This window comes from Geospiza fortis, unplaced genomic scaffold, assembly GCF_000277835.1.
Source record: "Geospiza fortis unplaced genomic scaffold, GeoFor_1.0 scaffold70, whole genome shotgun sequence".
Lineage (NCBI taxonomy): Eukaryota > Metazoa > Chordata > Aves > Passeriformes > Thraupidae > Geospiza > Geospiza fortis.
Window position 1 is genome coordinate 3,281,970 of NW_005054317.1, and position 20,833 is coordinate 3,302,802.

The 20,833-nt window shown below is 46.8% G+C and overlaps 2 protein-coding genes across 2 annotated transcripts in view; one reads left to right on the plus strand and one right to left on the minus strand.

Annotated features, from left to right (window-relative positions):
- The window catches only part of LRIG1 (leucine rich repeats and immunoglobulin like domains 1), a gene marked incomplete at its 5' end in the record, with an annotated part of 93,937 nt that extends 76,423 nt beyond the window's left edge, over positions 1-17,514 (plus strand). The window contains 10 exons of the mRNA XM_031056310.1: positions 5-76; positions 1,353-1,424; positions 3,501-3,664; positions 5,587-5,907; positions 7,483-7,682; positions 9,282-9,732; positions 10,992-11,114; positions 11,689-11,835; positions 12,913-13,185; positions 13,407-17,514. Coding sequence (XP_030912170.1) covers positions 5-76; positions 1,353-1,424; positions 3,501-3,664; positions 5,587-5,907; positions 7,483-7,682; positions 9,282-9,732; positions 10,992-11,114; positions 11,689-11,835; positions 12,913-13,185; positions 13,407-13,636 — 2,053 coding nt within the window. The remainder of the gene's footprint in view (positions 1-4; positions 77-1,352; positions 1,425-3,500; positions 3,665-5,586; positions 5,908-7,482; positions 7,683-9,281; positions 9,733-10,991; positions 11,115-11,688; positions 11,836-12,912; positions 13,186-13,406) is intronic.
- The window catches only part of SLC25A26 (solute carrier family 25 member 26), an 81,371-nt gene continuing 76,701 nt past the window's right edge, over positions 16,164-20,833 (minus strand). The window contains exon 9 of the mRNA XM_014306680.2: positions 16,164-19,867. Within this exon, the coding sequence (XP_014162155.2) occupies positions 19,771-19,867 (97 nt within the window). The 3' untranslated portion in view covers positions 16,164-19,770. The remainder of the gene's footprint in view (positions 19,868-20,833) is intronic.

Consider the following 20,833-nt stretch of genomic DNA (forward strand, 5'->3'; position numbering starts at 1 on the left):
GCAGAACTCTGTTTGGAAACAAGATCAAGTCGGTGGCCAAGAAAGCGTTCTCAGGGTTGGAGGCTCTGGAGCACCTGTGAGTAACCCACCATGCCTCAGAGTTTGGGAAGGGGAGTCTGCCAAAAGGAGCTGCTTGAGAAATCTGCTAGCAATTTAATAGTGTCTTTGTAAACTGAGAAGCCAGTCCATTTGTGGGGGCCACCTGCTTCCTTCTCATTATAAGTCCGCCTCAACTTTGGCCTTTTTTTGTTACAGGAACAAAGTTATAGAACATATGGGAAATTTGCATGCTCTTAATTTTTTGAGAGTATCACCTTGACTTGCACATTACTGCTTTGCAGGCTGTTAGCAATGAAAAGAGGCTGGTGCAGGCACAGCACTCTCTCCTCCTTTGCCCCAGCTCCCTCCTAAACCCAGGCTCTGGCAGTGACACGTGTTACAGATGACTGGGTTTGATGCATCCCCACTCAACATCCCCATTCAGCACAACCCCCATTTGCAAGAAGTAAATTTTGGCTGCCTCTGTGTATTTTTTTTCTGTGTCCCAAGGCTGATGACTCCAGCAGTGATTCATGAATAACCTCCTTTCCTGGATTAAAACAAGTTAAAGTATATGTGACAGTGCTCTACATGTTTTATTGGCTGTTGATTGTATGAAATGTTATGGCATCGAAAGCACACTGAAAGGTTTGGGCTGCCTGACTGGGAGTACATTCCCAAATAAAGATGCCCTTAATTCTCTACTGAGATTGCCCTCTTTAGGCAGTGCTTGTCTGCCCTACATGTCACTTAGTAAACTTCAGCCCTAAACCTGACACTGCTTTTTCAGAGAACAAATTATTTTTTTAATTAGCAAGACTTGTGAGGGAAGGCTTTAACCCCTTCCTTTGGAAATACTGAGATTTTTTTTTAAACCCAGCAGTATCCTCTCCAAGTCATTTTCAAATAATTCCTCAGATGCTGCTTAGTGCAAGTATTTGCTTTCTTTTATGTTTGCTGAAGGTCTAGCCTGGGGTACCACATTCCTGACTGTCTTTGGTTATCGAGGGGGCTGAGGAATTTCTGAGCTATGGATGATGGAGGTAGCACAGCCTGAGAAAATGCAGTGAGAAGATGGGATAGGGAATGACTTAATGATTCAGTAAAGTGTAATTTTTGTTGGCTGGATATTGTTCAGCAATGCTTTAATAATACAAAGGCGTTTTGAGGAACATTCCTATGTAAGTGCTGAAGGCCTTAACAAGGAGCTACCAAATCACCTTTTACTGGAGTCATTGCTTACATCAGTGTGAGAGGCTGTGTCCCAGCCATGGCATCTCTTCTGTTGACCCTGCCTGTGGTTGTGCCTGCAGGAACCTGGGGGACAATGCCATCCGCTCCATCCAAGCCGATGCCTTTGCCAGGATGAGGAGCCTGAAGCAGCTGTAAGTGATTGCTCTGCTCACAGCCACCCCAGGCAGGAGGGATCCTCCTGGCCCTGCACCTCAGCAGCAGCACTGCTGTTACCCACACCACCACTCAGGCATTTCCCCCTCCCCTGCATGCTCCTCTGGGGGGTATTTTTACACATCAGGAGCTGTCATTGCATGTAATAGTGAGTGAAATTAGATCATGGGGGCAGGTTCTTCCAGCAGGTTTGTGCCTGTGCAATTATTCACCTTCATTCAGGAAGTCCAGCCCTGCTCCTGTTAGCCAGCTCTCCTGCTCACAGCACCATGGATTTATTTCCCAGTGGCCCATCTGCTCCCTTGCTGTTCCTGTGTTTAGGGTTCACACACAGGACTGATACTGCAGTGATAAGCACCATTTGAACTGCATCCACTTGTCATTCAGCCTTCTGGTGTAAAAATACAGATGTGTTATCAGAGCTGCTGCTTGTGCTCCAGGCTGGGGCTCTGCACTGTTATCAGACACTGTTTCTAGTCTTGCCTGGTTTCCTTTTCTCCTCTTCCCCATAAATATTTAATCCACTGTCAGTGTGTTGCTATGCCCCAGAGTAGTGCAGTGTCTGTGGAACACAAAATCATTTATTTGGTATTTGGGCAGGTACAGGTTCTTGCTCCTGACATTGGCAATGGGGATCAGATGGTCACTGCTGGCAGTGACACCTGATACCAGTGACTGGGAGTGAAGAAGATAAACACTGTGTGTGTGTTATGTGATTAAAAACTTTATCTTCTGCACTGGCACTTGAAACAAAATTGAGATGAAGGATTGATCTTATTAGGAAGAGATAGTGAGATCCCAGATATTGTGAAGGAATGTTTATAAAAGGGAGAAGTTCACATAGAGGACATTTACATGCAGAATGCATTGTGCTGAAGGATCTCCTGACCTGTCCCAAGTACACAGGAGGGTTTTATGCCATCATACGTGTTAGAGGCTACACATCTTTCTAGAACACGAAAGTGGACAGCTTTCAAAAATCAAATCCCTATTTTCCCTTCCTCTCCAGTCAATTTCTTTCTTTTTCCCTTCCCTGCTCATTTCAAACTTCAGGATTTCCTGAGGTATTGGGGAGAAAATTAGCAGGAGATTCACATCTTGTAGTGCAGTGCTGGAGCTGGGATTCTGCTGGGCTCTTGATACCCTGTTCTTGCACAGCTTGTAGGATTGCAGGACAGGAGCTTCTCTGGGGCATTTCCCAGTCTCTGAGGCATCCTCACATTCAATTCCAAGGATCAGAATGAGTTTTACAAACCAGACCAAAGTATGAATGCCCTGTTCGTGTAAATGTACAGCTCTACACTGGCCTTAGGGCTATGCTGAGCCATTATTTGGCCCAGAATATTAAAAACAACCCACTTTAATCCCAAAGCTCCCTTTTTCTTTGCCCCCTTTTCACACCTCTTTTCCTAGTGTTGGACCAGAGAATTACAGAATCTTACCATGGTGGGGTTGGAACTCAGGATGCTGAGAAATGTTTATGTGTTTTGTTTTCCAGATTACTTATTATTTCTTTGGGGTCTACACAAATATCTTTGGTCATTTCTCCTCTGCTGCTTCTTTTAATCAGTAAACACAACTCCAGGCTCACCTTAGGAAGGCAGGGCCTCTCTGCTTACTGCTCTGCCATGGAGGGAACTCAAAGCCTTTCTTTCAGTGGGAGCTGGGTGTCCCCTCTCTCTGGTCAGCAGCTGAATGCTGGATTTGGTCCCCACCAAGGGCTCAAACCCCAGAGGGGCAGAGCAGGAGCTCATTGATGTGTCTTGTGTGTTCCTGGGGATCACTCTGGGGGCTGGTTAATAATTACAAGGAGCTGCAGAGTGTCACTGCAGTACAGGAGGGGGTTTCTCTGTGTGGACATGAAATGCTGTCTAAACGTGTCATGCCTGTAACATCTTCAGTGCCTCGAGGACATCCCTGCAGTCCTTTTTCATCCTTCCACCCATGCTGGGGGGGCAGGAGGAGTGTGTTTAACATGAAAAGGCTGTGAGTTTCCCAGCCTTCCCTCCATGCAGGACTCACAGCAGGCTGGTGTTGGTTTTGTTTCCCTGCAGCCACATTAACAGTGACAGCTTCCTCTGTGACTGCCAGCTGAAGTGGCTGCCCCAGTGGCTGGTGGAGAAGCAGCTGCAGTCCTTTGTGGTGGCCACCTGTGCCCATCCTGAGTCACTGAAGAGCAAGAGTATTTTTGCCATCCAGCCAGAGAGTTTTGTGTGTGGTAAGTCTTGCCTGCGTGTTTTGAGGTTGTGTGAAGGGTGGGAGTCACTTGGGAAACATTTTCTTTGAGTACCAGCATGTTATTATGAGAGGGTTTCTGTTTTGTTTTGTTATTCAGTGGGATCAAAGGAAGCCGAAGCCTGCATTTAAAAAATTTGTCATTGGCTACAATTTATTTCCCACTAAAACCACACAGTGCATTGCTTGCATCCAGAGTATTCCTTACAGGGCTCCCTGAGTATTAAATCAAAAGGGACTAAGGCCTGTTCCACTTCCAGATGGGGCTGCACAGACACTTCTCCAGTCCTCTCAGTTTGATAGGATCAAGCCTGCAGCTGTAATTTTTTTCCTTCTGCAGTGTTCTGAGCTCTTCTGTGGATTTGTGTTCTTCACCCATCTCTTCTCCCCCTTGGAGACAACAAAGAGTTAAAAACAAACCCCAGAGGAGAATCCCTCCATCACAGCTGCTCCTTTGGGGCCAGTGAGGCCCACCCAAGTACTGCGGCTCACTCTGCACCTGAGCTATGGTTTCAAAGCAGCTTTACTTAATACCAGCACACATAAACATCTACTACCTTTCTCATAAAGAAAAAGAAATTTAAATGATCAGAAGAGGCCAAATCAGTTCTGCTCAGGCATCCAGGTTTTGGGGAAAAGAAAGGCCTGGTTTGGGAGCCAAACCCCGTGCAGTGGAGCCAACCAGTGAGGATCCTGGGTGGAGCTGCACATGGCTGTTGGAAGGAAAAATGAGCTTTTGCAAACACTCTTGAACTGAGCTGAATGCATGACTTGCACTGAACAGGGAGCAGAAGCTTTGTTGCAGGGTCCCTCCTGATCCCCCAGTGACACCCTCTGCCTAGGTGGCCTCTGTCTGAGCAGGCTGGGAGGGAGCCTTGCTGTGCTCATCTGGAAGAAGGGATCCTGAAAGCTCCATCCCCACAGCAACATCACAAAGCAAAAGCAGCTTTGCTTCCCGCTGCCTGCCAAGTCCTCCAGGCACTATAGTCCTGGTTCCAGAGGCCTGGCTGTTTAATTAAACCTTAGTCAAATATTAAATTACACCATTTGTAGAAACCTAATAAATGAATCTGCTTGGATCCTTGCTAAAACCAACAGTCTTCAGGGCAGAGAGAGAGTGTGCAAAGCTTTCCACCCTGGTCGGGTGACAGGCAAATACAGCTGCTTCTGCTTTGAGAGTCATGGAGTCCTTTAGGCTGGAAAAGACCTCTAAGATCTTTTAACTTTAACTTACTATTAACTTCCTGCAGCCAAACACCACCACTAAACCAGGGCCCTGAGTGCCACACTGACACATGATTTAAATACCTCCAGGGATGGTGACTCCACCACCTCCCTGGTTCCCTGGGCAGCCTGTTCTGGTGCCTGACAGCCTTTTTGGGGAAGAAAGGTTTCCTATTAGCTAATCTAAACCTCTCCTGGCACAACTTGAGGCCATTGCCTGGGAGAAGAGACCAATCCCCACCTCACTAAAACCTCCTGTGGGTGATTTTCCCTGGAGGTGACACCTGCAGCCCTTTAAGTGCCCTCTCCCCTCCACCTTTATGCCAATAGAGGTCTGGAGGTGAGGTTTTAAGTTCAGTCGTGCTCTTCATGCTTGGATTATACAAAGAAGGACAATCTGAATATGGTCTGAATATCTTCTTCAGACCATAGTATCTGTCTCAGATTTACTTGGTGAAGGAGCTGGGTGTCTTGTAGGTGTCTGAGGTCACTCAGTGACCATCTCAGCCCACTGAAGGAACCAGAGGAACAGCAATCCCTCATAAACCAACGACTCAGTGGAGCTGTGTGTGGCACACCTGCTCTGCATAGCAGTCTTTATTTCTCATTTCACCTCTTGGCTTGCTCCAGCCTCCCCTCAGAGCCCAGCACTGACTATTTATTGCTGCTGTTTCCTCCCAGACGATTTCCCCAAGCCCCAGATCATCATCCAGCCTGAGACGACTGTGGCTGTCCTGGGCAAGGACATCCGCTTCACCTGCCTGGCTGCCAGCAGCAGCAGCTCCCCCATGGTGTTTGCCTGGAAGAAGGACAACGAGATGCTGCACAACGCCGAGATCGAGAACTTTGCGCACGTGCGCGCCAAGGACGGGGAGGTGATGGAGTGCACCACCATCCTGCACCTGCGGCACGTCACCTTCGCGCACGAGGGCCGCTACCAGTGCGTCATCACCAACCACTTCGGCTCCACCTACTCCAACAAGGCCAGGCTCACCGTGAATGGTGAGTGGGAGCTGCTTCCTCCTCTTCTTCTCCTCGGCCTGAGCTCCTGGTGAATTGTGGAACAATTCTGTTGTATTTGCGGGGTGCCCCGATGAAGGGAGGAAGGATGAATCAGACTCCATGTTCTTATTATTTTATGATGCTATAATATATTAAAGAATGCTATACTAAAGAATACAGAAAGGATACTTACACAATGCTAAAAAGATAATAATGAAAACTCGTGACTCTCGCCAGAGTCTCGACACAACTTGACCCTGATTGGCCAATGACCCAAAACAATTCATACCAGAATCCAATGAAACAATCATCCATGGGTAAACAATCTCCAAACACATTCCACACAAGTAAAACACAGGAGAAGCAAATGAGGTAAAAATTGTTTCCATTTTCTCTGAGGCTTCTCAGCTTTCCAGGAGAAAAATCCTGGGTGAAGGGATTTTTCCAGAGAATGTGAATGCCACGCAATTCCTTGCTCCCGAGGGTCTGTTCCTGATGGCGAGCTCTGAACCTCTGCACAGCAGCTGTTTGTATCTCAGTGGATGCTGGGAAATGCCCTGTGAGGAGCACACACCATTTTGTGTTGGCTGCCATCCAGCCAAGCACTTCAGCATGCATGTTCTTAGCAGCTTGAGCTGCTGCTCTTTGGCTGCTCAGGTAGATTCTTTGCCCATTGAAAACGAAAATACAAAGGGATGCAAAGAAGAGGGATGTAGCAGTTGGAAGTTTTCTGTAGGAGACATACAAGATTTTTTTCCCCAGGTTTTCACAGAAAATTAGCTGTGATCCCTGCTCTGATGGTGTGAGTTGGGGGTGTCATGGACTCTGCAGACAGGTGTGTTCTGTAGAAACACAGGGTCATTCCCCAGCAGTTCAGAGCCATCCTCTGCCCATGGGTAACTGTCACCTTGATCCCTCTGTGGGAAGGAAAACAGAACTGCCTAGAAGATGTTATTTTCCCACAGAACCACTCATGCCCTTTTCTTACTTTTCCTCTATCAGTGCTGCCATTGTTTATCAAAACCCCCACGACATCACGAGCCGGACAGGCACAACAGCACAGCTGGAGTGTGCTGTAGCCATGATATTTTCTGAAAAATCCTTTCTTTAGGATTTTTTCTCCTGAGAAGCTGAGAAACCTCAGGAACAAAATGTAAACAATGATTATCTGCTGTTGTAGAATGCAACAGGTGGATCTTTGATTGGCCCATGTTAGTTGTTTCTAGTTAATGGCAAATCACAGTCAGCTGGCTCAGAGTCTCTGTCTGAGACACAAGCTTTTGTTATCATTCTTCTTCTTTTTCAATTCTTAGCTTGCCTTGTGATGAAATCTTTTCTTCTATTCTTTTAGTATAGTTTTAATATAATATATATCATAAAATAATAAATCAAGCCTTCTGAAACATGGAATCAGATCCTCATCTCTTCCCTCATCCTCGGACCCCTGTGAACACGGTCACAGTGCGCGGTCGAGGACCGCCTTAATCCCTCTTTGGGAAGGAAAACACAACCGCCCAGACGATGACGTTTCCCCACAGAACCACTCATACTTGTTTCTTGCTTTTCCTCTGTCAGTGCTGCCATCGTTTATCAAGACCCCCCACGACATCACGAGCCGGACGGGCACGACGGCGCGGCTGGAGTGCGCGGCCGAGGGCCACCCCGCGCCGCAGATCGCCTGGCAGAAGGACGGCGGCACCGACTTCCCCGCGGCCCGCGAGCGCCGCATGCACGTCATGCCCGACGACGACGTCTTCTTTATCACCGCCCGCCAGGTGGTGATGTCTTAGGATTTTAGCTTTTATATTTTTCATATTTTCATAATCCTGCAGTTCTTTAGTGTATAACTCTAAACTCCATACACAGTGTGAGCTGCTGCTTCACCATTTTGGGCAGACACAACAATTCCTCTCCAGGCCTGGCAATCAAGGACACCTCACTGCCTCAGGCCCTGAGAGATGTAAAATAAAAGTGTTTGGGGGGAGCAAACTAGGGGTAAATGACTTCATTACCTGAAGCTGTAATTGGAAGATTGACCCCCAATATGCAAATGGACCAAACTAATAAAAGCGTGAAAACCTGTGACCCATCATCCATTTTTGGGTGTTGTCCCTGGGGGCACTTCATCTGCTCTAAATGAACCTGAAGGCCCTTCAATAAATATAACTGCTTTTATTCCCTTAATTTTGTCTGGCCTCTGTTTTTAGGTAGTCCCAAAAAGACATCACCAGTGCCCCAGGAGGCTGAGTGCAAGTGGGAACAGGGAGGGATGGCCATTCAGGCTCTTTCCCAGTTGGAGATAAAAGAGAGACAGAGTCAGGTGGTCTGCTTAGTCTTGTTTCATTCTTTTACACTGTAGTTCACTAATGAAAAATACCTGTTAAGTAAGAGAAGGAGCTGTAAGTTGCATCTCCTCTTGTGCTGAGGAAGCCCCTCCAACCAGCCTATTTTCTGTCTGGAAAATGACTTCAAAAGGAAATTGCACTTCATCTTTCTTGCTCTGTGAAATAATTCATGTTTCAGCTGTTGGCATATGTCCTCAGAAGTTTCTTGTTGGGAAAACTGAACACCAGTTGGTTGTGGGAAGTGAAACCTTGGCTGTGGTTGTTAGATCTGTTGTGGTGTGTTGTGTCTGCTGTATTCCTGAGCATGTGCTTGCTTCATGCCTTGCTATAGTCTGCAGGAACATGAAGAACTTTCAGTGCTGTTAAATCTGACAGGGATTTTAGGGACTGTTGTTACACCATTGTTGGGGAAGATGAAACAGGAAAGCCTTATAAATATGATTGTCTGGCAAAAGATTTTGAGAATATGGAAACTATAACCGAGATTGAAATGAAAGCAAGCTCTGAGATACCTCAGTTACTGAACAACTGGAAAACAATGGTATGGCCAGCTGAAGGTAATCCCCTTTTGATGAAACAATTCCCTCTGCTTGCAGACAGGTCCAAGGCTCAGAGCAGACCCTACTACCTTAGCAGAAGGGGTCCAAAGAGTAGTTTATAGGGTTTAAAATGTAACACAGTATGGTAATGTAATGATTCTTATAGGTTGTATGCAAATGCTATAGGATTTGTATATTGCAGTAGATTGGTTAGTGAGAGTTAGAATATTCAACACAGAAGACGATTTATTGTATTGTAACGGGAACCATACTCTCTTACGCTCTTACCCTCTCACTCTCTTACCCTCTCATCCTCTCTCCCCCTCTCTTCTCTCAGGCCTGCTCTGAGCTGTGGCTGGCAGCTCCCAGCAGGGCCCTGCACCCAGGCCCTTTGCAATAAACCCCAAGTTCCATGACCTGCCTTCAGAGATCTCTCATCTCCGTCCGTCCCAACCGTCCTACCCCGTGATGCTCCTACACACCATCCCTAAAAATCCATTTCTGTGCTTGTCCTCCCGCAGAGACACCATCCTTGCTCCATCCCCTGGAAGACCACGTGGTGTCCGTCGGCGAGACCGTGGCTCTCCAGTGCAAAGCCACGGGGAGCCCTCCGCCCCGCATCACCTGGCTGAAAGGTGACCAGCCCCTGGTGGTGACAGAAAGGCACCACTTCACCTCGGGCAACCAGCTGCTGATCATCAGGAACGTGGTGCTGGAGGACGCGGGCAAGTACACGTGTGAGATGTCCAACACGCTGGGCACGGAGCGCGCGCACAGCCACGTCAGCATCCTGCAGGCGCTGGGCTGCCGCAAGGACCGCACCACCGTGGGCATCATCACCATCGCCGTGGTCTGCAGCATTGTGCTCACCTCCCTCGTCTGGGTCTGCATCATCTACCAGACCAGGAAGAAGAGTGAGGAGTACAGTGTCACCAACACAGGTAGCGGCAGTGTCCTGAGGTCCCCTCTAACCTTTTGTGCTGGCAGGCATCCCACCGAGGCTGGGCCGGCTCGGCAGGGAGCCCCACAGTGCCCTGGAACTGCAGCTTCTCTTGGCTCCCAGGGCTGGAACCAGCTCTCACTTGCTGCTGAAGCATGTCCTGAGCTGCGTTTCTCCCCTTGGCTTGCTCTTCAGGAAGGTCTTTTCCACTTGGCTGTAGTTTCAGCTGTTGCTTTGCTACTTTGGTTTTCCGTGACCATAAATGATAACTTTTGAGACAGTCTGGATGATGTTCACGATGCTGGGAACCTGTCTTGGTTTTTGGAAATCTGTATTTTCAGACTTTGAAGTCAAAACTTGAAAAATTAGGCTTAGAAGCTGGAATCCCTTTTTCCATGTTGGCTCTAACAGATACCCCCCTGATGATGGGGGGGTATCTCTTACTTTTTAGAGGAAGAATTAGCATTTATTGCTTTCTCCTGATACTCAGAGGGGATAATTGGTGCTGAAAGAAGTGTTGCAGTGAGAATAAACTCTCCTGCCCTCCATATGCAGCCTCTGAACAAAACAGAACTATGGAAGAACCAGCTTAAGACTTTCCCAGCCTGCTTGGAATTTGCAGCCTTCCTTAGCTTTAGATAGAGTACAAAAGGATTTTTAAATACATGGGCCAGGTAGGAAGTCTTGGATAGCCTATTAGCAGTGTGATGTATTAGGGGGATTCTTTTATAACTCCTTTTTTTTAGTCCTCAAAATCCAGGGCTTTGTGCCCAATATAATTGAGTTTCACTTGGTTTTGTGTGGCAAGGAAAACTGAAATTGCCTGACAGAAAATGGAGAAAGCCAAGAGGTTTAAGACTTATTTCCTGCTTAAGAGAATCAAACACCCTGTTCTGCAGAATAGTTTTTACTCCTGACTTCAGGAAGCAGAAATAAAAGTCAAAGGAGGAACTGAATTTCAGGGGAAAGAGAAAGATTTACTTATTCTGAACAAATAGTTCTACTCCACCTACTATGTACTGACCATGCCACATGCAAACACTCAAAGTGCCTTTATCAGCACTCTCTCCCACAACTTTAAGCTTTGAAAAATCAGGAATGGGGCTTCTGAGGGGAAGGGAATATTTAGGCAGTTCAGTTTCTAATGCACCTACAGAAAATAACCAGTTCTAGATCTGGTCCCAAATCCCCCTTGAAAATGTGAATTTCCTTTGAAAAATCCTGCTGGGAGCTGACTTTTCCCTTCTGCCATTGCTCTAGATGAGACTATTGTGCCTCCTGATGTGCCAAGCTACTTGTCCTCGCAGGGGACTCTCTCGGAGCGCCAGGACGTGGCCATTGGAGTGGACACCCAGCAGCCCAACGGGCACATTGACAGCAATGGTGAGCAGTGGTTTCATTGTTCTGTAATGCTGGCTCTGAACTTGATTGGGGAGGTAGAAACCTCAGCCCAGAGTACTTCTGTGTTTGTGTTTGTTCTGAGTTATCTGAGAGATCTTTATAATGTAACTCCTGCATTTATGCAGAGCAGGGATCTGTGTTTGACTTCACAGAGCTCTCCTCTCCCAGAAGTAAGTGTTCCTACAAGCTGACTGCCTCAGAAACTGCTCAGTCAGGCCCTAAGGACTGGTTTTTTGCTAATTTTGGATTCTGTTTTTGGCAGCAGAGTTACCCACAGTCATACTAGAAAATGCATTAACATTGCCTGTCCCTGCCTTCAGGCTTTGAAATGAAATGTTGGGGTTTTACACTATTTAAACACAGCACATTAGGAAGGAGAAGTGAACAAAGATCCTTGTGAGATTGTGCAACATTTACTCTGTTAAATGTTTGCTGAAAATTATCTTTTATCTCCATTTCTATTTTTCTTCCCTTTTCCAGTGTAAGTAAGACCAGCAAGTCATTTAACTGTGAGCAGATGGCTGTGATCTTTACCCAGATGGTTTGTTTGTTACAGGGATGTGTCAGGCTGATGCTGGAAGGTGTCCAGATGTTGAAGCTCCTGCTGTAGGTTGTAGACAGCCCAAGCTGTGTATCAGCTATAACAAAGACACTTGGAAAACTGAGGACATGGCCGATGGAATGCTTGTTCCAGATAAGACAGGTACAAAACCCATTAATCTGGGAAGGCATTTCGTGTTTGTACAGATCACAAAACCCTCCAAGTCAGCATTAACACAAGAAATTGTTACCTTCAGAGAAAAAAAAAGCTCAGAATGATTCTCAGGTGCAAGCACAGAAACTTTACTTTCTCCTTCTTGCTTTGATTCTCTCTCAAGCTTGGATAGTTGGAATTTGAGCAACTGTCAGAAAGAGGCAGAGTAAAGCTCCCAGTTGCCATTCTGTGCAGCTGGCTGATGGGAATTTTGATTTGAAATATTCTTAAATTATGAGAGCACTTCCAAAACTGAGAGTGTTAAATTTTTTCATGCCCTTTTAAAAGGGCTGTTGACTTCAAAGCTCAGCTTTTTAATTTATTTTCAAAATTTAAAGGTTGTTTTGGGCACTACACCTGCCTCTGCTCTTTGCCAATTTCTATGGTGTTCCACTCATAGTTTTCTATTTTTAGGATGTGCTTTCTGTTCTCACACTGCATTGTAAAAGCCACAGAAAATCAGCCAACGAAACAAACTTTCTCTCTCAGAGAAACTAATGTAAAGTTTAATAATGGAAAGTTGTTGAGTGCACTAAGGAAATTAACTTTCAACATTTAGAAACGCCTTGCTGCTTTGAGTCCTGCTCATCTGTTGATAGCACTACCAGTAATAACATATCTTGAGATAACAGTGCAAGCTGATGCTGCTCCCTGTAAAGCAGCAGCACAAAAATAAGAACGGTAACTTGGTATTTTAAAGCAGCTACAGCAAACTTCCACTTTGCACTTCTACCCTGATTGGAAAGTCTGGAAAAGGAAATAAATGCATAGTTTATTTAAAAAAAAAGTTACAAGTACTTGGAGTGCAAATTAATCCCTAAATAAAGCTGTTAATTGGAACTACCTTGAGTGATGGTGGGTGTGTAAGAGCCCTGTGTAAGACACAAAGTGTCCACACCATTTAGTGAGAGATTCCCCCAGTGAACTGCACAGAACTGCCCTTTCCTTCCATGATTTGTGTGCTCCAGTGCTGACCACTTCCAGCTGCTCCTCTCACCCTGTTGGTTTTCCCTTCCTCCCCCAAAGGCTACGGGCTGCCCGTGGTGTGCGCGGAGTGCAGCGGCAGCACGGACAGCGAGAGCGTCCACCCCTACCCCAGGGACTGCCAGGGCCTAAAGACTGTGGAGAACAGCCACCCCAATGCACTGAGCAGCAGGGAGCACCAGAGGAAGAGGGGTGCAGGCACCAGCCTTCTTCATGCCCAGCCCTGCAATGGCATTGCCAGTGGCAAGAGGGTGGAGACAGACGGGACCCTCTACCCCAGCAACCACGACAGGATACGGCCGGAGGGCGCGCACGGTACGTCCTTCCTCGGGTCACCTCTGATCCCCAGGGCCACCAGCAGGGCTGTAGCACAGCCCCACGTGCTCCCCTCAGCCTGGGGATGGCAGTGGTGGGCTTGGTTTGGGCAGAGAATAGAATTGCTAAGGTTGGGAAGGACCTCCAGGGCCATGGAGGGTGGGAGTGCTTGGCAGGCTGAGTGTCACCTAACCATGCTGTTCCTTTGGGGTCTTTTGCAGGCTCTTCACAAGCAGCAGCAAAGCCTTCAGAGCTTAACAACCTTAATTTGGTGAGAGCTTCGCCTGCAGGAGGGTCATTAAAGCAACTGAACGTGCTTCCTGAAATATCCCCAGCACTACTGGATCTGCAGGGGGAAGCAGAGGTGGAGCAGGCTCTCCTGCCCAGCAGCACAGCCCAGCCCCACGACTCCACTCACGAGCCCAAGCTGCCCAACAGGTCTCTGGACTGAGAGCACAGACTGACTGCCACGTGCAAATTAACAAACACACTATTACTTTTTTAAATTTTTTTTTTTTTTTTTGCACAGAGTATATAGGCTACTTACTTCTACCTCGAATCTCGAACTGATGGCCTGGCAAAGGCAACCAACTGAGGTATGAGAAACAAGCTTGTATGGGGAACAAACTCCTGTTCGAGCGTCATCTGATTGTACATAGTTTAAAACTTCCCTGAGAAGTATGAAGTGTTCAAAAGTCAACTTGCATATGAAGCACATAAATGCAAGGGATTATTGTGTAAAGAGAAAAAGTATTTGATACAATTGTACATAAGTGTTTTCATATATAAATATATATATAAATATATATATATATCTTTTACAGAGGCTATTTTAATCTTTAGTGCATGGAAAACTGAGTGAAATTTTACAGTTTTGGCAATATTGTTTTCAGTATCAGGTTGCTGTTAAACTTTGTGAGAGAAATAATTCTGGTGCCTTAAATGTATAAACAGAACTTTTAAAAGCCAGACTGTTCCAAAGGGATTGTCCTCTTTTCAGTGGAAGTTCCTTTACACCATGTACACCGGGGCTGGGGCAATCCCAGGTACTGGTTGGGTGGAAAAGTGACCAGGAACAGCCCTGTGGAAGAGGGATTTGGGGGTGTTGGTGGATCAGAGGCTGGACATGCCCTAGCCATGGGTGCTCACAGCCCAGAAATCCAACCCGGCCTGCATCCAGAGCATTGTGGGCAGCAGGTTCTCCTCCTCTGCTCCACTCAGGTGAGGCCCCACCTGGGGTTCTGCACATATTTCTGGTGCTCTCAATGTAAGGAGCAATGAGTTCAAACTGAAAAGGGGGAAATTTAGGCTAGATGCAGAAGTTGTTGAAATTCTTCCCTGTGAGGGTGGTGAGGCACTGGTACAGGTTGCCAGAGAAGCTGCAGATGTCCCATCTCTGTAGGTGTTCAGGCTGGATGCACCTCTGAGCAACCTGGACTAAGGAAAGGTCTCCCTGCCCATGGCAGGGGGTTGGAACAAGATCATCTTTAAGGTCGGGCCAGGCTGGATAGATGGGCTAAATCCAACAACGTAAAATTGAACAAGACCAAGTGCTGGGTCCTACACTTTGGCCACAACAACCCCTCTGTGTTACAGGCTGGGCACAGAGTGGCTGGACAGTGCCCAGATTTCAGGAAGGGACCGGGGGGCACTGGTTGACACCTGACTGGACATGAGCCAGCAGTGTGCCCAGGTGGCCAAGAAGGCCAATGGCTCCTGGCCTGTATCAGGAATGGTGTGGCCAGCAGGAGCAGGGAGGTCACTCTGCCCCTGTTCTCTGCACTGGCCACACCTCGCGTGCTGTGTCCAGTTCTGGCCCCTCAGTTTGGAATGGACCTTGAGATGCTGGAATGTGTCCAGAGGAGCTAAAGAGGCTGGAGGGAGCTGGGAACACAAACTCTGTGAGGAACCACTGAGGGAGCCAGGGGTGCTCAGCCTGGAGGAAAGGAGGCTGAGGTGACCTTATCACTCCCTACAACTCCCTGAAATGGAGCCAGGTGGGGATCAGGCTCTTCTCTCAGGGAACCACAGAGGATACAGCCTTAAGCTGTGCCAGGGGGAGTTTAGGCTGGACATTAGGAAAAAATTCCTCATAGAAAGTGACTGGACATTGGAATGGGCTGCCCAGGGAGATGGTGGAGTCCCCGTGCCTGGACGAGTTTAAAAAGAGACTGGATCTGGCACTTAGTCATGGTTTAGATGATAAGGTGGTGTTAGGTCATAGGTTGGACTTGATCATCTCAAAGGTTTCTTCCAGCCTAGTTAATCCTGTGATTCTGTCCTTTCCAACCCAAGACTTTCTGTGATTCAATTGGATTACTTGGCACAAATTTCCTTGCCCTTGGAAATTTATTGTACTTAACACATTTAATAACAGTGATCTTCAATTGTGTCAAATGAAATTTATAAAGAAAAAAAGCAGTGAGCAATTACATAGCAACCTGATATTTTTCCTGTTGGTGGAAGAACTTGAATTCCATTATTTTTCAAAACTTCATAAAAATTAGTATTTGAACAGTGACTGTGTGAGATTTTAGAGTGGACCACACAGGAGGCACTAAATAACTCTTCAACAGTGTAGAGCCCCAAAACAACTAGAGGAAAAGGCTGTTTTGACTGGGAAGAAGTTGTTACCAAAATAAATAACTTGTGCAGTAAACCAGGGGTGGTCTCACAACAGTGCACCTCTCAAACACATCATCACAGAGGTTTTACCTGCCATGTGTGCACAGCTCTGAGCACCACAGCCCTCACCACAGGCCCTTCCCCTCCCAAAGGGACCCAGCTCTACCTGTCTGAGGTGTGTGCAGCAATCCAGCCTTGCCCTGCTTAGAATAAATAACCTGTGCCAGTGTAATGCATTTTCACACCCAAAACCCACATCTGTTCTGTGGGGGTTTGAAACCATAGAGCTGTTTTGACAACAAAACCAAACTGTACTCCTGAGGGGACAGCTGTATCACTAATTCATCCAATACTTTTTTTTCCCTGCAACACAATATTACACTTTGTAGTTGAACAGCCAGGACTCTATATGAAAACATCACGTTCAAGTGAGTTATGCTGCCTTGTGTAGCAACTCTGGGCTAGTTAGAAATACACTTGTTTCATAAGGAAAACTGTGGATTCATGGTTGAACAGACTTCTAAATGGAAATGTCCCAAACGTTTTTATGTGGTCTTTTAAGTTCATCCATTAATGGGGGGGGAATATAAAGAAATGCCCACCTCAGTCAAACAGATCTTGGTCACTTCTGACTTCACAATGACGCTCTTCATTTATAGGAAGGTTGCTTTCTCTTGGTGTCTGTTGGTACCTGTGGATGGAGGACTCCCAGTTCTTTGTGATTTGAGTTCTGCTAACATGAGGTTGCTGACTCTGGTGATGACTACTTTGGGGCAGGTTAATCATGGGTGGGAGGGGGTGTTGTTACCTTTTTTCCTTAGGAGCAACTCAAATACCAGTTCCAGTGAGGCCCAGTCTGGGAACCCACCTTTGCCAGGACTGTGGTTCAGAACAAGCAGCAGAGATAAGGGCAGAAACACTTCATGGTCACTTTAGCTCCATCACTGAGGGACCTGCCCCAGTGCTGCTGCACCTGGGGGGTTTCAGGGAGTGAAAGCTGCAAGCTGCCCCTTGGTGTTATCATAAGCTGGTCCTGCCCAGCCTGAGCTCCTGTAAGGGAAGGACCTGGGGGTCAGGGGGAGCAGCAGCTGCCCCTGGATGAAGCCAGGCATAATTCAGCCAGTACCTGTCTGTCCCAGTCCCTAACTATTGACACGTTTGCACTTTGAGACAGGCGGCGAATTATGTTGAGTGCCAAGTTTATTCAGAGCAGAGGAAATGGATGTTAGAAAATTATAAACCGAGCAGAGTTTTCCCTTTGCTGAAGGGAAAAAGTGCTCCAGAACTAACTCATGGAACCAGGGACATGGGGGAGATGGGAATGATTCAATGGGCTCGTTTTGCTGGCAGAAATGTCATCACCAGTGCAGATACAAAAGCATATTTGCCATGTTAACATTGAAAATAATGGTTCTGAATAAAGTTAACTGCCTAATGTTATGACTTCCACTAAATATGTGAATTTGCTGCTTCTAAGAGGCAATGTGAAAGAGGAAGTATTACTTTTGTGTACAAATTTATTTATTTATTAGAGAATTTGGTACAATGTTGTACATTGAAAAACATGTAAGATATTGAAGTGTCTAACAAACGGCATTGAAGTGTCTTTAATAAAGGTTCATTTATAATATTACAGCTGATCTGTTGAGAGTGAGCTTTTGGGAGTTTCAGTTGGAAATTAAATAAAATTCTAATCCATTGCTATATCTCTTTTCTGGTTTTTTGTCATGAAAATGGAGATAAACTGCCAAAGTACCTGCTCTTGAAATTGGGCCATGAGATCCAGGGGAACAGCGTGAGGCTGTGACAGCCTGGCACGTGGATGGGGTGGAATTTGGGGCTGGATAGAAAAATACAATACAGAACTTGTAAGAAATACATTTCCAATATATCAGCTTGCTTTAGTATCTGACAAGTACCCCCCTATCTTGGCAGTGAGAACAGAACAGATGAGGGGTGTGTGAGTGTGTGTGTCTGTGTGCAAGTAAAAACAGGGCCAGGACAGCACCAGACCCAGCTGCAGTTGTGAACACCTCTGGTGTTCCCAAACCCCAACCCCACCCTGGGTAGAAATTCCAGAGGTAGCTTTGGAGATAAGCCTGAATTCCTGCTTTAACTAAAAATCTCAATTCAGCTTCTGGAGATCTTTTAAAAATTAAAATTAATTCCCCCTTGAAATTATCACTTTGGGTATACAGCAGGTTGTCTGAGAATACTCAAAGTTCCTTAACACATCTAGGAGTTAAAATTTTTTAAAACTGAGAGAGGTTTTAAGAGGCTGATTCCTGGTGTAAAATTTAAGTTATTCTCCCACTTTATCCTAGTAACGGGCTACATTAAATTTAGGTAAACTTGAAATAAAACATTGCTAAAACTTAAAGCAAACAGTCATAGGGGAACCCATGCATTTTTTCGTCTATTTTTTCTCCCTGCAGTCCCAAAACTAAAAATGTCCTTTTCATCCATATTAGGCAAACTGGTGCATGCAGAACAGCCCTGGCCACCTGCTGGGGCTGTCAGTTGCCTGCTGCCATTCCCAGGTACCTTTGGCCTTTGGTGCAGAGCTGCTCCACTGGCACAGAGGAAGGGGAATCACTTTTTGGCTGGGTTTTTGTTGGGGTTTTTTATTGTAATTTAAAAAAAAGGCGATGACAAAAACTGATTCTGCAATAATAAATAAAAACAACAAAAAATGCACCGTTTGGACCCAATGACATAAAGATGATTATTTACAGCTCAAGTAATTAAATGCATCAACTGCACTGCTAACACCCTCACCATGTTTGAAGAGCTTCAATAGAAAATGTGATAGATTTTTGGTACAGAGTAATAAATCTCCTTCTCCCCCAGCCCCTAAAATTGAATGTGATACATGTATTTATAGAATGTCACAAAAGAGACAGCCCCAAAGTGGCAGGAAGCACAGCTACACCAAGCCATGCTAATGAGCAGTGTTACCACCCAGCCAATACAGGACTTGGCTGAATTCCCCATTTTAATTGAAGATTATTTTTAAGAATTATGTCCTTTGTTCTGTATGTTTTACTTGTCTGCCAATTATTTTCTAAGTTTTGGCCTCTAAAAAGTCTTACTGCTCTGTCATGGATAGCAGTGTAATAAAACATTCAGCCTGTGCTGTAGGCACTGGACAGGGGCTCTGGTGTCACTGGTGTCCCCTGCTCAGGACACTGACCTGGTCTGGCGTTTGTTCTCCCTCTACATCAGCAGAACTCTGATGTTCTCCCTGCCTTGCCCTCCCAGATTCCCTCCCAGGTTTCCATCCTCCTGCAGCTTCAGCAGCTGAGGGATGAAGACCAAAAGAAGGCAGAGCTCCGTGCCTTTGCACAAGCACAGCTGTAAAATAATACAAGCTTTTACTGGAGAAATATGAGTGTGATTAATAAAGCTGCACTGGCTCCCACACAGGAATGCTTGCTGAGCACCTGTAGGTATAAACAGGAATATAAACTTCCACAAATACAGCTCGAATCAGAAACAAATGGATGATTGTCTTTGACAAAGAGCTCTCCCAGGCCAGGATCCTTTCGGTGCTGTTGGAGGGCAGCAGGCTGTAACTCTATCAGCCCCTTCCCCTCCCCTGTTACGAGGCAGGTGCCACTGAATGATGAAAACTTGCTTTATTTCAGCCTCCCCACTCAGCCCCCAAGCCAGAGCTTTCCAAAACACTTTCCCTGCAGGAGTTCTAATAATGCCTTTTGCAGCCACCGCAATTAGCTGTTTACCCCCCAAACATCACTTTTTTGGCACAACTCTCCCAAATTACCTCACCCACTTTCCATGCAGGAAAATTTCATGTTTGGGAAACTGGATTATTGGAGGATTTACTTCTCTCTAGCAGGGAGAGTGGCTCTCAGCCTGCGGGACAGCTGCTGGGAGGGCTGTGGGAGGAAGGCTCCGCTCCCTGCCCGGCTCCTCCTCCGGCAGATCGGGCGGGCTGGCTCACAGCAGCAGCTGCCGAGTCTTCTCGTACGTGCCCAGGAAGATGAAGCCTCCCAGGCTGATGGCTGCCATCCGTGGGACAACACCTGCGAACAAGCTGAAGGCAGAGGGAAGGAGCTTTGAGAGATGAGCGGGGAGCGGATGCAGGGGCTGCTTCGGGAAGCAAAGCCAAGAACAACTCTCCCTTGCTGGTTTCTTAAATCCCACCCCACTACTCACTGCAGGGATCTGTCTGGACTTCCCTAACACAGCACTCCCAAGGCTTGTGGTTTTTAACCCCTCTCCACCCCTCGGGTGCAGAAGGACAAGGCAGAGGCCATTGTGGGCCACTGGGATGGGGAGCTCAGGCACATAGACACAAAGAGCTGCACACAGGTGGGAGCAGCCTGTCCCCAATGCCCCCACAGCCTCTCAGGGCTGCCCCTTGCACAGCCAGCCCTGCTCACTGCTGTGGCTCATTCCCAGGAACACACAACAGTGAGGGAGCAGAAATATTCCATTCGTGGCACCTTCAGCTGCCACCCTTTTAGGTGCCTGATCTTCATAGAAATTAACAGGGGAACTTGTGCAAAGCCAATTGCTTGACACATCCAAGCTCACAGCTGGTTTAACAACTTCAGGACAGGCCAGTGTATCCTCCCAGAGGATTACAGGCTTCCCTTGTGGCAAGCAAGGATTAAACACGAATCCATTTGGCATCCCACCCCCCCTTCCAGATCCATAGCACTCAGCCTGGCTGAGCTCCACTGGGATCCTGTCCCAGCACCCCATGGTCCCTGCTGAGGGGGTGTCCCCAGTGGGACAAGCTGCAATTCCTGGTGGGACCTGGCTGCTCAGGAGCTCCCTGCTCCCAATGCACAGGGAAACCTCTGGCAGTAATGAGCTCTGCTAAGGAGCCTGGAGCACACAGGCAGATGGAAACATTTTATGGCTTTACTAGACAGCAATTGGGCCTATTACCGTAATGACAGCTTTAAAACAGAGTAATTTGTACAAGGCATGTATGGACAGAGCACTGATAGGGCAAATCCTAGGGAGCAGCACACAGCATCCCTCTCCTGCT